This window comes from Coregonus lavaretus (assembly GCF_964263955.1).
Source record: "Coregonus lavaretus genome assembly, contig: HAP1_SCAFFOLD_1262, whole genome shotgun sequence".
NCBI classification, from domain to species: Eukaryota; Metazoa; Chordata; class Actinopteri; order Salmoniformes; family Salmonidae; genus Coregonus; species Coregonus lavaretus.
The window spans coordinates 1-18,147 of NW_028166557.1; the positions used below are offsets into that span (position 1 = coordinate 1).

The 18,147-nt window shown below is 45.0% G+C and overlaps 1 protein-coding gene across 1 annotated transcript in view; it reads left to right on the forward strand.

Moving 5' to 3' along the window:
- Positions 1 to 445: 445 nt before the first annotated feature.
- Positions 446 to 18,147, forward strand: part of LOC311114553 (RNA-binding motif, single-stranded-interacting protein 3-like) — a gene marked incomplete at its 3' end in the record, with an annotated part of 106,006 nt that continues 88,304 nt past the window's right edge. The window contains exon 1 of the mRNA XM_084189795.1: positions 446 to 1,009. Within this exon, the coding sequence (XP_084045921.1) occupies positions 935 to 1,009 (75 nt within the window). The remainder of the gene's footprint in view (positions 1,010 to 18,147) is intronic.

Genomic DNA, 18,147 nt, shown 5'->3' on the forward strand with positions numbered 1-18,147 from the left:
TTATTCAATTTTTTGTCTCTTCTTCTCTGAACCGGTGGACCGGTAGAGGATTCCTTTTTTCTCAGTGCCGTATCAATTAGGAGCTGGGATTGTTTCTGTGTAATCTGCACTTCTCTGGCTGAACTGTTAAACACTGAGATTGCTTCATTAGGTTTGTTCCTGCCTGTCTAGGCTCTCGCGTTCCGATACTGACTCTTCCCAAAGTGTATCTGTTAGCGCGCCGCTGAGGATATAGCCTGTGTCCGACAGTACAACACAGAGCAGCTGGGATATCAGACTACAGAGGAGAGAGAGAGAGAGAGAGAGAGAGAGAGAGAGAGAGAGAGAGAGAGAGAGAGAGAGAGAGAGAGAGAGAGAGAGAGAGAGAGAGAGAGCAGCCGAGTGAGCGACAGAGAGAGGGAGGCAGATACAGAGCGTAAGAGAGAGATTGAAGCCGAGGAGCGAGGTAAGCTATAGCAAGACAGCTTAAATATAAAAGTGATCTAGCTATCCTCCCCCTTTTCCTTGTCTTTCTATTTCTCCTCTCCCACACTGTCCCGTGCCACCAATTTGTTTGCAGGACTGCCTAAAGCCACTGCCACCTGCTCCTCCTCATCTTCCTCCGCTACGGCTCTTCTCACGCGTTACTATCCGACACCAGCCAGTGAGGGACAGACAGGACAGGCAGCAGCTTCCATTTTTAACACTCCAGGAGATTTAACTAAAAGGCGTCGCCAGGCAGGACCTGCCCCCACAGAGGCAACCCCTCTCCCAGCCACTCTCCGTCAGACGAACCCTGCCTGCTCTCCGGAGGACCAGCAGTGATACAACACACCAGTGTGGACGGGAAAAAATAAGGGACCTACAGTCAGAGAGCCAAGCCCCAGTACTACTAACACTCGTCCGCTGCCTCCGTGTAACCATTCCCTGCCACGGCGCTAAGGATTCTAGCTACATGGGCAAGCGATTGGAACAGCAACCAATGTACCCTCAGTACACATACTACTACCCCCACTACCTCCAGACCAAGGTAGGGTACCCACAGCTCATCACTTCAGTACCTTTAACCTCCCTCCCACAGCCCTACCCCAACCCTCTCCCCTCCTCCATCCTCCTCCTCCCCCCTCCTTCGCTCCTCCTGTCAAGCCGCTGAGTGGGGATGGGATGTGATGGATGACTGGCCTTGGCCGTAAACGTTTCAGATGGCAAGTGGCTTGCTGGTGTTTGCATGTCTCTGTCACTTGGTGAGGCATCACAATGCTAGTTTGTCCAGCCTCGGTACGGCTAGTGGAGCTGTCCGGAAGGTTGATTAATTGAGGCTAACTGGATTGGAGTTTGATAGATTTCTCCTATGTTGCGATTGTTAGGTTGGCAAACTGTTAATCGCACTGGCTTTCATGTTTCTTGGTCTGTTATTTTCAGATACTGATCATTAATATTGGGTGAAATATCAAATTACGGTGCCGTGGCATGAGTCAGAAACACAATCAGAACCACAATGGAAATAAGCCTCCAGGCTTTATTGTGTTTATATCCTCGATCATTTTTAATGTATGCAATGTTGTCTACGGCTGGAGCAGCCTACTACTTTTAATTATCTAATACATTCAATCAATCAACCAATGAGATGACTACCCACCCATATATCCTACCATTAGTAACACAATAAAAGCCGTTACTCCTATCCTGACTCAGACATGCCTTCATCATGATAACCGACATGGTGGCCAGCCGCAGGCTGACAGTAAACATGCATCTGCCAGGGCTGCCCATGTTTGCTCTAGCCGTTGTACGCATCACTACCTCTGGCGTGGAAACCTGGACTCTGGTTGGTGGCTGATGACGGGACAGTCGGGCAGACTTGAAGTCCTCCGTCATCAAAAAGATAAACTAATGCAGATAAAGTATTTCGTCATCTTCCCTCCCTATTGTAAATAGCTGCTGAGGTAGCTAACTGGAGAATCTTAGAGAAGAATATCGGCGGCCCCACCTGGTAGCCCACTGGTTTCTCTTCGGATTTATAGTTGAATACATTTGTGCTGCTTCCATATGCACCCTCCCCACTCCCTCCCTCCTTTTCTCTGTCTCAGAGCTCATCTCAGGTCTCTCAATCAGGGGTATGCCCCTCATCCCTCCCTCCCTCCCCACTCCACTCCACTTCAACAGGCATCTCTTCTTCCCCTCTTCACCATCACCTCCCACTCAAGGTCAGCGCAGACAGGATCTTGCCTCCATCAGCGATTGATGTATCTTTGAGTGCAATATCCATGTCATGCAAACTCGTCCGCCCAACAGCAGCGAGCAAGCCAAATAGCAGTGCATTTATCATGTTTAAAGTCGTCAAGAAAGGGTTTTATTTTCCCGGCTAGTTACTCTAGCTAATGCCCATTAGTGGTATGTATACCAAATGTATGTATGGGACTGTGACCAGGGCCAGTGATTTGAGAGCAGAGAGCTCTCTCTGTCTTTGTGACAGAGAGTGCAGGGAGGTAGAGCTGCTATCCCACGCTCCCATTAATGATCATTGATCGGTAGAGTAGAGGAGAGGGCCTTGGCAGTTAGGCGGGCAGGTTGGGTCCCAGCATCAGATGGCAGCTGCTTGGCCTCACAGGCAGGAAGCCCCCCTCCCCACCCTGAATTAAGCATCCGTCTACAGTCATCCAGGTCTGTCTGTTAATCTTCATTTCAGCATGCTCTTGATATGGCCTCATTATCCCAAACAGCATAAATAACTGCAAACGATGAGGAATGGGGTAGGAATTTCATGCCATTCTCATCCTTTCCGACTCCATTTTATGACGCATATCGGCAATGCTTCTCCAACCGCCGAGGAATATATAGAATCTACAGAACATCTGGGTTCTATAAGGATGAAAGACTATTATGTCTAACGTCTTCTTGGTATGACAGAATTTCATAGTCGAAAGGCATTTTTCAATTTCAATTTCAAATGTCTCATGTCGCCACATATAATTCACTGGACCCGCCACTGTTTAATGAGCACATTCCAGTTGACGGCGAGGATTAACATGTAAAACTCAGAAATGAAATGAAACGATAACATTTGGCCTTCTATTGATTAGTGCAGTGGAGCATAGCATGTGCTTCTCTTGAACAAGATTATTGATTCCTGAAAGAGCATTTTTGTGGCTTGTTTTATAAGGGATGAAGGTGAAGGGAGCCTGCAGGACAGTGCTTTGATAAGGGAATCGTTTAAAGGCTTGTTTCTCCTCCCATGCTGCTCTATGAACGAACGGAGCCAACGCTGAATCTCTCTCAGATATGATACTTTATTGAACATTGTGACTAGGATTTCACTGGTATTCTGTATTTGATTTGAGTATTTGTTTGATTTTAATCATAAGTGAATGATAGATGTTTTACAAATGAGGAAATTACAGTAAATGTATGTCCCCTGAACAATTAAGCCTCACAGATCAATTATGTAATGTAATGATAGTTATTATGGGAAATGTGTGCATTTCATCCAAACGCTATGTCTGTTGGCAACATTCTGTTTGCCTTGGCATGTCTCATGATTATCCTTATAAACTTGAATTGACAGTTATTTTTGTTTGCGACTACAGAATTTCCAAAGTACAAGTTGCGGAAGATCAAGTTAATGTCACAATAGATATATTTGTATGTCTTTTTTTTTGCCCATGGGAAATCCTTTTTCAATCAATCTCCTTTTCAATTAACTGCCTCGCAAATGCGGAGAAAGTAATCTTCTTCAGTATAGCCTACACCTGAGTCCACTGTACTACTATGACACCATTGATAGGCCTAGTCATTACACCCCTCCTATCAAGAGATCAGACAGACACACACACACACACGGTCTGTGTTACAGTCATGCTAGTAGAGCATACAGGGAGAACCTGAGAAGCTGAGGGGCAGACACAGAGATAGATTTAACGCAGGCTAATATCCCGGGCCTTAAGTAAACACCAGTCAATGGAGCCCATTGAGTGTCTCTATGCCTGTGTCTGCCTGGACCTTGGGCTCCATTTATACTCTCTCTGATTCCTTATAGTGGGAGGGTGGGGGTGGGAGATGGGGGCCAGAGGGAGGGCTGGAGGGAGGGGCAGGTTAAAAGCAAGGAAAAGGGTTTGGTTACATTACACGGGGGGAGCCATTGTGCTGCAGAAATAACAACCGGCCCATCTAAATCCTGCTGCTTTCAAGCCTGTCTAAGAGCCGCTGGCTGGCCAGTTCTATATCCCCATTCTGGGTGTAGCCTTTCAGTGTATCCTAATCAAAAGCAGAGGAAATCATGAGCTCTACGTTTTTTGTTCAATTGGGTTTTAATGGTGGATATGCTGTGAAACTGGGATAGGAACATACACTAAACAGTGCATTCGGAAAGTATTCAGACCCCTTGACTTTTTCCACATATTGTTACGTTACAGCCGTATTCTAAACATGATTAAATTGTTTGTTTTTTTCCTCAACAATCTACACACAATTTCCCATAATGACAAAGCAAAAACAGGTTTTTAGACATTTTTGCAAATGTATTACAAATAAAAAACGGAAATATCACATTTACATAAGTATTCAGACCCTTTACTCAGTACTTTGTTAAAGCACCGTTGGCAGCGATTACAGCCTCGAGTCTTCTTGGGTATGACGCTAAAAGCTTGGCACACCTGTTTTTGGGGAGTTTCTCCCATTCTTCTCTGCAGATCCTCTCAAGCTATGTGAGGTTGGATGGGGAGCGTCGCTGCACAGCTATTTTCAGGTCTTTCCAAAGACCTTGTCCCGAAGCCACTCCTGCGATGTCTTGGCTGTGTGCTAAGGGTCGTTGTCCTGTTGGAAAGTGAACCTTCGCCCCAGTCTGAGGTCCTGAGCACTCTGGAGCAGGTTTTCATCAAGGATCTCTGAGTTTTTTGCTCCATTCATCTTTCCCTCGATCCTGACCGCTGAAAAACATCCCCACTGCATGATGCTGCCACCACCATGCTTCACCGTAGGGATGGTGCCAGGTTTCCTCCAGACGTGACGCTTGGCATTCAGGCGAAAGAGTTCATCAGACCTTTAAGTCCTTTAGGTGCCTTTTATCAAACTCCAAGCAGGCTGTCGTGTGCCTTTTACTGAGGAGTGGCTTCCTTCTGGCCACTACGATAAAGGCCTGATTGGTGGAGTGCTGCAGAGATGGTTGTCCTTCTGGAAGGTTCTCCCATCTCCACAGTGGAACTCTGGAGCTCTTTCAGAGTAACCATTGGTTTCTTGGTCACCTCCCTGACCAAGGTCCTTCTCCCCCGATTGATCAGTTTGGCCGGGCTGCCAGCTCTAGGAAGAGTCTTGGTGGTTCCAAACTTCTTCCATTTAAGAATGATGGAGGCCACTGTGTTCTTGGGGACCTTCAATGCTGCAGACATTTTTTGGTACCCTTCCCCAGATTTGTGCCTCAACACATTTCTGTCTCGGAGCTCTACGGACAATTCCTTCGACCTCATGGCTTGGTTTTTGCTTTGACATGCACTGTCAACTGTGGGACCTTTATATAGACAGGTGTGTGCCTTTCCAAATCATGTCCAATCAATTGAATTTACCACAGGCATACTCCAATCAAGTTGTAGAAACATCTCAAGGATGATAAATGGAATCAGGATGCACTTGAGCTCAATTCTGAGAAAGGGTCTGAATACTTATGTAAATACTTGTGAAAAATTGTTATAGAAATTAGCAACATTTCAAAAAACCTGTTTTCGCTTGTCATTATGGGGTATTGTGTGTAGATTGATGAGAAAAAATAATAATTTAATAAATTTTAGAATAAGGCTGTAACGTAACAAAATGTGGAAAAAGTCAACGGGTCTGAATAGTTTCCAAATGCACTGTATATACAAAAGTATGTGGACACCCCTTCAAATTAGTGGATTCGGGTATTTCAGCCACACCCATTGCTGATAGGTGTATAAAATCTAGCACTCAGTCATGCAATCTCCATAGACAAACATTGGGCTCCTGAGTGGCGCAGCGGTCTAAGGCACTGCATCTCAGTGCTTGAGGCATCACTACAGACCCCCTGGTTCGATTCCAGGCTGTATCACAACCGGCCGTGATTGGGAGTCCCATAGGGCGGCGCACAATTGGCCCAGCGTCGTCCGGGTTTGGCCGGTGTAGGCCGTCATTGTAAATAAGAATTTGTTCTTAACTGACTTGCCTAGTTAAATAAAGGTAAATCAATAAATTGGCAGTAGAATGGGCTTATTGAAGAGTTCAGTGACTTTCAACGTAGCACCGTCATAGGATGCCACCTTTCAAACAAGTCAGTTCATAACATTTCTGCCCTGCTAGAGCTTCCCCTGTCAAATGTAAGTGCTGTTATTGTGAAGTGGAAACGTCTAGGAGCAATAACGGCTCATCCTCGAAGTGGTAGGCCACACAAGCTCACAGAATGTGAGTGCTGAAGCGCGTAGCGCGTAAAAATCGTCTGTCCTTGGTTGCACAATAACTGTTCGTCATGAAATGGGGTTCTATGGCCGGCAGACGCACACAAGCCTAAGATCACCATGTGCAATGCCAAGCGCTGGCTGGAGTGGTGTAGAGCTCGCCGCCATTGGACTCTGGAGCAGTGGAAACGCATTCTCTGGAGTGATGAATCACGCTTTACCATCTGGCAGTCCGACGGACAAATCTGGGTTTGGCGGATGCCAGGAGAACCCTACCTGCCCAAATGCATAGTGCCAACTGTAAAGTTTGTTGGAGGAGGAATAATGGTCTGGGGCTGTTTTTCATGGTTCGGGCTAGGCCCCTTAGTTCCAGTGAAGGGAAATCTTAATGCTACAGCATACAATTACATTCTAGAAGATTCTGTGCTTCCAACTTTGTGGCAATAGTTTGGGAAGGACCTTTCCTGTTTCAGCATGACAATGCCCCAGTGCACAAAGCGAGGTCCATATAGAAATGGTTTGCCGAGATCGGTGTGGAAGAACTTGACTGGCCTGCACAGAGCCCTGACCTCAACCCCATCGAACACTTTTGGGATGAATTGGAACATTGACTGCAAGCCAGGCCTAATCGCCCAACATCAGTCCCCGTCCTCACTAATGCTCTTGTGGCTGAATGGAAGCAAGTCCCCGCAGCAATGTTCCAACATCTAGTGGGAAGCCTTCCCAGAAGAGTGGAGGGTGTTATAGCAGCAAAGGGGGGACCAACTCCATATTGATGTCCATGATTTTGGAATGAGATGTTCGACGAGCAGATGTCCACATACTTTTGGTCATGTATTGTAGCTAGTCATCTGCTGATGCAAATATCTATGAGTGCAGCACAAAGCGCTCCAGCTAGGAGAGGATATTATATTTACTGTTCTCAAGCTATATGCTTATTATTGTTCATATTAATATAACACAGCATCATAGAACACAGTTAGTCATTTCTAGACACAATTCTTAATATGTGCTTCAAGAATGATTGAACGAAATCACATGCAGAGGCAGTGCTGTTGAAATCCTTGCATTAAGCTCATTTAGTCAGTAGACAATAAAGGTTGGCAGCAGCTTCTCAACTAGCTCCCTCTCTCTCTTGTTTTCCCTCCCCTAGCTCACCACCACAATCCAGGGGCTTTTTGATCATTAATCAACCCACGCCCACACCTCTGGTTTTTATCTGCCTGCGCCTGTTATCTCGCCATACAATCCCTCTACACTTAGCTGTTACTCAGTGGATTTTTTCATTTATCTACCTGTGTGCTGTACATAACACAACGCTTGTGGCCTACTTCTCATTCATCAACTAGCAGCTCGGCCCCTGTCTACACACATACATTAGTCTACACTGTACCCGCCGCCACCGCCGCCACCTCATAAGCACTGAGTGAGCTACAGAGTCCTGCCCCTTACACACTCACGTCCACATCTCATTACGACTGCTTTGTGAGAGTGTGTTCTGCCTTTTGACGTTCAATATTGATTATATCGAAGAGAAGAAGAAACATGGGAACATGAGATGGCATCTTCCATTTTCTCTGTTCCGGTCTCCTCTAGTTCATCCCTCAGAGCCATAACTATCAGATGGGACTCAGGGACTTGACTTGGATTTACTGTCAAATGTATTTAGCTGTAAATGTAACTGTAGCACAATGAATGTAGGCATAGTGTATCCTGCATACCCTCCATGGCTATGACCACAGATGCTCCCTGGCTGTGAGTTTGTGAGTGAATGGCAATGAGTGAGTGCTGCTGGCGGTGGTGTCAGTGTGACCTCAGGGAGCCCTGGTCACCGCGTTCTCCGTCCCCGGGCCATCTGGAGCCACAAGCAGGTCTGCTCTACAGAGGGAAGCTAGGCGGCTGCTGCTGCTTCTGCTGCATGGGGGCCAGGGGCTGGAGTATAGCAGAGTCCTGCAGCACTACAGTGAAGTGGAGTGGGCTCAGGGATGCCCAGTGGAGCCCTACTACGGATTCCTTTGTTTCCTGGTCTTGCTTTTCTGCAAGTGCACGCTCTATTTTTTGTTTGTCTTTGATGCTGTGGCTCATACACATGGTCTATGTCGCTGTCCCTCCCTCTCTTTTATTTTGCCTTTCAAGTTCTCTCCCAATTTCACCCTCTCTCCATCATTTTCTCTCTTTCATTTCCCCTCTTTTTCTGTCTAACTCCCTCTGTCTTGGAGCCCTCGCTGACTCCTGTGCAGGATGGCAGGAGTGGCGGTAGAGACACCTCCTGTAAATGCCCCTTTTTACATTCACTTACGGATATTAACATCAGAGAAGTAGGACATGAATAGAACTAGTTGCAGGGCAGGCAAACCAAGAGCCTTGTATTCTGAACCGCATAACTGCAATTCCGAGGGTACAAGATACCATCTCGCTTCGCCCCATTCTGGAAAGACAGCACAGAGCGGGCAGAATGTTTATTGAGAAAGCCTGCTGTGAGTGCCGCGCTCTGTTAACGGGAGCATGCCTCTCTGAGCTAGGTTAGGCAGCAGCTATGTGGTTGAGGGTCTTAGCTACCTCTGGAAGAGACTGACACGATGTTAGTGAAGGGGTGTGTTGTTCTACTGTAACCGTAGCCCCGGCTGTCTGTCTGCTGTTTCTGGCCTGCCTCTGCTCTGGCAGCCGGCTTCAGGACGGAAACAACGGTCTCACGGCGTGGCGCGGTGCTCACTCACTCAGAGCTAGCCAGGGTAATTGCTCCTGCATTTTTAACCAAGGGCTGGCGTTTGAAGAATCCGATGGATCCCCTGCTTTTTACTTGCTAGAGAAAGGCAGTTTGTTTGCATGTGGCTGTCCGGGAGTCTGTGAGAGTGAGGGGCTTGTCTCTGTGTTCATATGCAATGAGAGATAATCATCAGCCTATTTTAGCCATCCTCTCAGGGACATGGCATGGCTGTCCCAGCACTCCGCATGGTTTCAGCTTATTATAGGGTTATATTCTAGTCTGTGGTCTGAGCCATACCAGCCGTCTATGTAATGATGAACAGAGAAAGCCTAATGACATCAAAACAGAGAGCAGAGCTCCCCTCTCAAAATGTGCCTCTGTTGTAAGAGAAGACAGCCTGGAGATAAAAACAGAAACAGAGTTAAGAGTTTCAGGAAATTGTTAAAAATGTGAGTCTCACTTAAAGTTACTACAAAGTTCAAGTGGGGAGTCTTTCTGGATTGACATTCTGGGAAACGTACCAGGGTTTGCATGTTGGAGTAAGTCAGTAAGAGTCTGGGAAAAGTACCAGCTGAGAGTTTCTACTAACAGTCTCATTTTTCATTATGTGATTGCATCCCCCTAATAATGACATCATAGTTTGACAGTTCAAATCCTTTGGTGGTGCACATCTCACTCTGTGGAATTTTCATTTTATTTCCATTCTAGCCACACAAACCAATGATCTAGTGTCTCTAATCAGATCTGCAGACATGGAAATGGAGGGAGATTCGAGCCACAGCCATGCAAATGGTGGTGTAGCCTTACCAGAGAGGCCCAGCCTGGCCGTTCAAACATGTACAGCCCCTAACATTTACCCTACAGAGCTGCATTAGCAATGGCAAACTCAATGAAAATACCGTGTCACAACTAGCTTGAAAATGGCTGTGGAAAAAGCAAATTCTGCCATGAAGGAGGATAAGCAAATAGGCATGAGGACTTGAATAGCTGCCAGTAGTGTCGGAGCCCTCTAACTAAACCACAATGAGTTCCTATACAAACAGAGATACGTGCACCAATTTGGTGTGGCAGATGAACCTTTTCAAGCTTATGCGCGAACTGGGATTACCAAATGCAAACAGTCCATTCTCGGGGCTCTATTCGTGTTAAATGATTCAAGCCGCCCTTGTATTTTTTGTCTGAGTGATTCTTTTGGCAGACCTTCAGAACGCCCTAACCCCTCCCCAATGCCACGGCTTGGGAGTATTAGTCAGCGAGTGGAAAAACACAGAATGGGACAGGTAGGCGGAATGAATTAGATTGCAAGGACACCGGTGTGGAGAGAGGGAGAGCCAAGTAGTCACGCAGCAGTAGGATGAATGGAGAATAAGAGAACGCCGTTGGCATTATAGAGTTGAATAGGATTAAAGATGATTATTGTTCGCCAGTAATTAGTAGCACATAAACAGCCATTGGCAACAGAATTAAAAAGTGGCATTATGATGTGTGTTCTCCATACAAGATGTCTCTTCTTGCGCTTTTCAACAGTTCCTCACTCTGCTTTGCAGGCAGCCACATTCTAGGGGTAAAGGTTATGTTTTGTAACAGATGACTGCATGTGACTGACTTGCATGGTTCAGGCTTAGCTGTAGAACACCAGTTTCTCCTGCACAATCTGCACTGGTGCGTACAGTATCTCCCGTCTCTTCTCCTCGCATAAATTATTAAGGTCACCCACATGTTCTGGAGAGAAGAAGATAGAGGAGTTGCATCCCGTGACTCAACGGCTTAATGCCTCGTGTCTGTGAGAGACAGAGAGAAAAACCTTCTTTGGCATGAAAGGTTGACACGACAGCACCAGTTAGAGTTGTGAATCAAATGTAGCCTATTACATGCAAATGTGTGTTTTTGAATACTTGCTTTGGAAGTGTGGATGAAGTCTAATTGTTTTTCATATATTTTGAGTCCTTGGGCTTTTTAGAAGACATGGGTAAGAATTCCCTGTCGCATTTCCTCTCTCTCATTAGCTTTTTTGAGGACCCTGTGGAAGACTGGTATCCATTATTTATCGCCTAGCCCCAAAAACAGCAGCTGCATGCTTGTGTAATTGACGTATGTTCTGCTTTTGCAAGCATATTGGGAATAATTATTCTGTATAGAGATTTATATCAGGCTTACGAGGACACACTGCAACAGACATCTCCAGAACTTGTTCTCTGCTAACAATGACTGATCAAAAAGAGTTCCCAACTCAGATAACTTGAACTTTGGGCCACACTGGCCAATTAACCACAATGGCATCTTGCCTAGTATCTGCGGATGCTCCGGCAGAACTACTGTAACCGTCAAAGCCGTTAGAATTCAGCCGATAAAGCAATAAAGCCTCGCTCGTATAGATAGAGCTGCAGTCTGCTCCATTCAGTGCAAATTCTGTGCCCTCAGCACTTTGGGCCTGCAATTAATCACCAAGCTGACATGGCCTCCCCTCCAACGTTGAATAAACACTCCAGTAACGGTGACACAATGTTCCCCTAGCCACGCAGCTACAGTTCTATTCGTTAAGACTGTTACTGTAGGCTCTCTGAAATGTTTAGGAACTCTGTACCCCAGTTATGTTACATCTTCTTCTCCGTTCGAGATGATCTGTTTGGGTATGGATTGCAGTTTTACAGCCAGCGGTTGCTGCAGCGGGAGGCCCTCTATCCTGCCTTGTAGGGGCATGGACGCCCTCCACGTCCAGTACCAGGGCCTGTCTGTCGCATAAGCGCTGCACATCTGTTTATCCCATCCACATGTGTAGGGGGGGCCCACGCCGGTATATTGGGCAATTTCCTCTGTGATTGGTGGAAGAGGATGGTCCTTTAAAGGCTCTCTGTCGGGGGGGTTTATCTAGTGGATCACTGGTGTTGTCGTGCCATTACCGTGGTGACGGCCGGGGGCCTCGTTTTCAGCGAGAGGGCTGAGGCAGCCCCTGACATGTGAGTGCGGGTCAGCCAAGGTCACCATACCACAGAGCCTGATGCAGCGCCTTCAGACATGCATACATATGAACATATTGAGATTTAGATGAAGATAACGAATGGATGACATGCACACATGAATAGTTTGCGAGAGAAAACACGCTTTTAAGTATGTACAGATACAAATGCACAGACACACACATATTAATGAAGACTGTGACACACTTAAAACATGCAAAGTCATACTCATACTGTACATAAACATGGTTTGCATCCCATGACCAGGGCTCTGATCAAAAGAAGTGCACTATATAACGAATAGGGTACCATTTGGGATGCACCCATACGGTGCATACATACATACATACATAGCATATTAAAACACAGAAACATAAGCACTCTCAACCTTTAAAGAAATTAGGGCTGGCTGGACTTTCATTGAAGAGGAGGGGGGAAACAGTGCTGTGTTGTGAGAGTGAGGTAGAGGGTGGGAGCACTGCATAGTCCATTGAGTTCACTGAGCAGAGTGACACACAATCACTCTTATACGCAAACACAAACATATACACATACAGACACAGACATGCATGCACACACACATGACGCACGCACCCACTCACACACACACACACACACAAACAGATACACAGACACACACAAACTTCCAGAGAGTCAGGCCGGTGGAGAGGGCCCTTGTAAATGGTCTGTGGTAGTCAGGCTTTCGGTAGAAAAGATGGCGTATTGAATACACAGCGGTAAAAATCACCTCAAGATAAAAACGTAATATTCAATATCAGTAAGTTAGACTAAATATTAGCACTTCATATATTCGAGGGTAATAACATTCAATCTGGAGAATAACACAAACAAATTATAAGGCTAGAGAAATGTATCGACAAATATTACAACAACGTGCAACACCCAAACATGACGGAAGATAAACGAGGAGAATCAATCTCCAAGAGAAAACGTGACTCGTCGACTGATACAGATGATTTATGCTTTTCACCACTGGGACTGGTAAGTGTGGCAAGCGACCTGTTGAAGTCGATAAATGACAAACTGGGCATACTAGAGTTGGTCAGTAATGATGTAAAAGAGTTGAAGGCGAGTCTTGAAATGAGTGACGGAAAAGCTGCGATAATGGAGAAAGATACAAATAAACTAAAAGAGACAGTCACTAAGATTAGAAACGGACGTTAAGGAACTTAAAAAGGAGAACAACTTTCTGAGAGAAAATCTAGTACTTACGGGTATCCAGGAAAAAGAGGAAGAGGTAACCGAGACTATTGTGAAGGACTTCTTTCTAACAGCGCTTCAAATCCCACTCGAGGCTGTCGATAAAATCCAACTCGAACGTGTACACCATTTTGGACAAAGAGGACAGAGATATGAGCGTCCAATCGTTGCCAAATGTGCTTTTTTTTAAGGATAAAGTAATGGTTAAAAGCCTAGGTAAAAGACTTGCTGGCACCAAAATAGGAATGAATGATCAGTTCCCGAGGGAGATTGCAGAACGGCGCAAAGTTCTGTACCCAATCTTCAAGGAAAATAGATTAAAAGGGAAGCGTGTTGCTCTTGTTGTCGATAAACTGTATATTGACAACCAAATGTACCGCGACACAAAGACTACTCCATGGCTATTCTGAAAGTTCTAATAGAGGAGTCAAATAATGGAGCACCCAATACTAGCCATGGTAGGGATTGTAATAATAAAGAACATTTATAGTATGTATAGTATTTTATAAAAGGATAAAACCATATTACAAGAAAAGATAACAAGCAAAATAATACATCTTCAAATACAACTAATTAGAACACATGTACTCAATCAACATAGTGGAGATAAAAACATAGCGAACAGAAGACATAGAAGGCACAGTATGTGGGTATGTGTGGATGAATTGTGATGGAAGGTGTGGTGTGTGTTTTTGTGTTTGAATAAGTGTGGCGTTAAGTGAGTGAGAAAGGAAATGGTTGCATATCCCAGAACCAACGTGTGTCTGTGAGCAGGGGTTGTGAGAGAGAGCTTTCAATGTTGTGCAGATGAGGGATATACATTTTAAAATATAGTATACATCTAATCAATTTTTTTATTGTCCTATCATGATGGAACGATCCCCAACCCTATATCCTATACACCCACTTGAGTGACCCATACACCAAAGAGAAGTTCCCATCTGTTTTATGGACCTGCTGTGAGTTGCCTATATGCAGCCTAAACAGAAAAATACATGCGGTCAGAGACCTACTTGAGCAGCACCGCCCCCTCAAGATTCTGAGCATGCCTGGCAGGGTTGGTCCTACAAGCCAGAGCCCCCTGATGGGAGAGCATAATATACAAGGAAATTCTCAAAGCTGCTAATGAGAACCTTGACGACCTTGTACCTAGCAGGTGGGGATTCCGGTGGGGTACCCCCACCCAGGTAGAGGCAGTGCTGGCAACACTGGCTGCAGTAACCCATGGGGAGGGGGTCACACTCGGACAATCAGAGAGGGGGCTTATTATTGTGGCCCAAGTGGCACAAAATAATCAAAGATCTGACTGCACGGAGATGCTTGGGAAAAATGGTTACAACGGGGTACCAGAGTGTTTGTGTCTCAGGTGAAGAGGGTGGATCTGATCTCCATCACCTAGGACTTGACATAGATTAAATAGATTAACCGAATCTCACATTGTTGTCAATTTTTGCTCAATCTTGCATGCTTTCTCAAACAGCTGTAACTGTATATGCATTCGTAAATCAGGTCCTTTCTTGAGTTGGGCTCTGGGATGTAACAACCGTTGAGCATCTGATCTTATGGTTGATTGTGGAGGAAAGGGGTTGAGTGTGTTAGAGTATATGCGTGTATGTTTATCCCACATCTGTTGCAAGGGGGTAAGGATGTTAGGAAGAATATAGGATGAACCACAATAATTGTTTGCTAAAATAATAATTGCTTGTCAAAAATGTAATGTAATACAATGGCAATCCGGGTTATAGGTTAAAATCGTACGCATCAACTGGCGACATTATTACGCATATTAATCGAAAATGATGGACAATGAGATATGCAAGATATTTGAATGGATATATATTTTTAAATAGCTATATATATATATTGAGGTGAGAGCATTGGAAATGCTTTTGGCGGTTGACCTGCTTCTGTTTTGTGGATGGCACTGTGTGCTGTTTTCGATGGATGGGTCCTGGCCTCTCGGGGGCCTAGGGATTCGGGGGAACGGGGGTGGTATGCTGAACACTGGGATGACGGCCCAACTTGGGATGGGGAGGGGCTTTAGCGGGGGAAATATACTTCTCCCATGGGCAAAGGAACTCAAAAGGGGTGATGATATTAATTAACAGTAATTTCGATCCGAATGTGCAAATTGTCCAAACAGATACGCAAGGTAGATGGATTATTTTAAATATGTTATTGGACCATAAACAGATATGGCTCATTAACCTTTACGGACCAAATAATGATGATCCACACTTCTTTGACAATATATATAATAAATTATCAACTCTGCAAGCAATTCAAGACTCTATTATTATGGTGGGAGATTATAATACCATTTTAACCCTCCCGTTGTCCTAGTGTCAAAATGACCCGCCACTGTGTTGAACCAACTTTATTTAATTTTTATATTTTTGGGATCATTTGTGAGAAGGAGGCAGTGATACTTTCTTTAAAGTCTCACTGCCTCCTTCTCACAAATGATCCCAAAAATATAAAAATTAAATAAAGTTGGTTCAACACAGTGGCGGGTCATTTTGACCCTAGGACAACGGGAGGGTTAAATAGCTCAATGGACCGTAAAGGAAATCACACTACAAACAATCACCCTCATGATCTTAAGGAAATTGTGAATGTCATGGATACATTAGAACTAGTAGATACAGTGGGGAGAACAAGTATTTGATACACTGCCGATTTTGCAGGTTTTCCTACTTACAAAGCATGGAGAGGTCTGTAATTTTTATCATAGGTACACTTCAACTGTGAGAGACGGAATCTAAAACAAAAATCCAGAAAATCACATTGTATGATTGTTAAGTAATTAATTTGCATTTTATTGCATGACATAAGTATTTGATACATCAGAAAAGCAGAACTTAATATTTGGTACAGAAACCTTTGTTTGCAATTACAGAGATCATACGTTTCCTGTAGGTCTTGACCAGGTTTGCACACACTGCAGCAGGGATTTTGGCCCACTCCTCCATACAGACCTTCTCCAGATCCTTCAGGTTTCGGGGCTGTCGCTGGGCAATACGGACTTTCAGCTCCCTCCAAAGATTTTCTATTGGGTTCAGGTCTGGAGACTGGCTAGGCCACTCCAGGACCTTGAGATGCTTCTTACGGAGCCACTCCTTAGTTGCCCTGGCTGTGTGTTTCGGGTCGTTGTCATGCTGGAAGACCCAGCCACAACCCATCTTCAATGCTCTTACTGAGGGAAGGAGTTTGTTGGCCAAGATCTCGCGATACATGGCCCCATCCATCCTCCCCTCAATACGGTGCAGTCGTCCTGTCCCCTTTGCAGAAAAGCATCCCCAGAGAATGATGTTTCCACCTCCATGCTTCACGGTTGGGATGGTGTTCTTGGGGTTGTACTCATCCTTCTACTTCCTCCAAACACGGCGAGTGGAGTTTAGACCAAAAAGCTCTATTTTTGTCTCATCAGACCACATGACCTTCTCCCATTCCACCTCTGGATCATCCAGATGGTCATTGGCAAACTTCAGACGGGCCTGGCCATGTGCTGACTTGAGCAGGGGGACCTTGCGTGCGCTGCAGGATTTTAATCAATGACGGCGTAGTGTGTTACTAATTGTTTTCTTTGAGACTGTGATCCCAGCTCTCTTCTGCAGTGTAGTTCTGGGCTGATCCCTCACCTTCCTCATGATCATTGATGCCCCACGAGGTGAGATCTTGCATGGAGCCCCAGACCGAGGGTGATTGACCGTCATCTTGAACTTCTTCCATTTTCTAATAATTGCGCCAACAGTTGTTGCCTTCTCACCAAGCTGCTTGCCTATTGTCCTGTAGCCCATCCCAGCATTGTGCAGGTCTACAATTTTATCCCTGATGTCCTTACACAGCTCTCTGGTCTTGGCCATTGTGGAGAGGTTGGAGTCTGTTTGATTGAGTGTGTGGACAGGTGTCTTTTATACAGGTAACGAGTTCAAACAGGTGCAGATAATACAGGTAATGAGTGGAGAACAGGAGGGCTTCTTAAAAAAAAACTAACAGGTCTGTGAGAGCCGGAATTCTTACTGGTTGGTAGGTGATCAAATACTTATGTCATGCAATAAAATGCAAATGAATTACTTAAAAATCATACAATGTGATTTTATAGATTTTTGTTTTAGATTCCGTCTCTCACAGTTGAAGTGTACCTATGATAAAAATTACAGACCTCTACATGCTTTGTAAGTAGGAAAACCTGCAAAATCGGCAGTGTATCAAATACTTGTTCTGCCCACTGTATATTGAGGCTTAAATATCCTGATCTAGTGAGATATACATGGCGGAGACTCAAGTTCTCCCACTTAAAAAGATGAGAGAGGCCTGTAATTTTCATCATAGGTACACGTCAACTATGACAGACAAAATGAGAAAAAAAATACAGAAAATCACATTGTAGGATTTTTAATGACTTTATTTGCAAATTATGGTGGAAAATAAGTATTTGGTCAATAACAAAAGTTTCTCAATACTTTGTAATATACCCTTTGTTGGCAATGACACAGGTCAAACGTTTTCTGTAAGTCTTCACAAGGTTTTCACACACTGTTGCTGGTATTTTGGCCCATTCCTCCATGCAGATCTCCTCTAGAGCAGTGATGTTTTGGGGCTGTCGCTGGGCAACACGGACTTTCAACTCCCTCCAAAGATTTTCTATGGGGTTGAGATCTGGAGACTGGCTAGGCCACTCCAGGACCTTGAAATGCTTCTTACGAAGCCACTCCTTCGTTGCCCGGGCGGTGTGTTTGGGATCATTGTCATGCTGAAAGACCCAGCCACATTTCATCTTCAATGCCCTTGCTGATGGAAGGAGGTTTTCACTCAGAATATCACGATACATGGCCCCATTCATTCTTTCCTTTACACGGATCAGTCGTCCTGGTCCCTT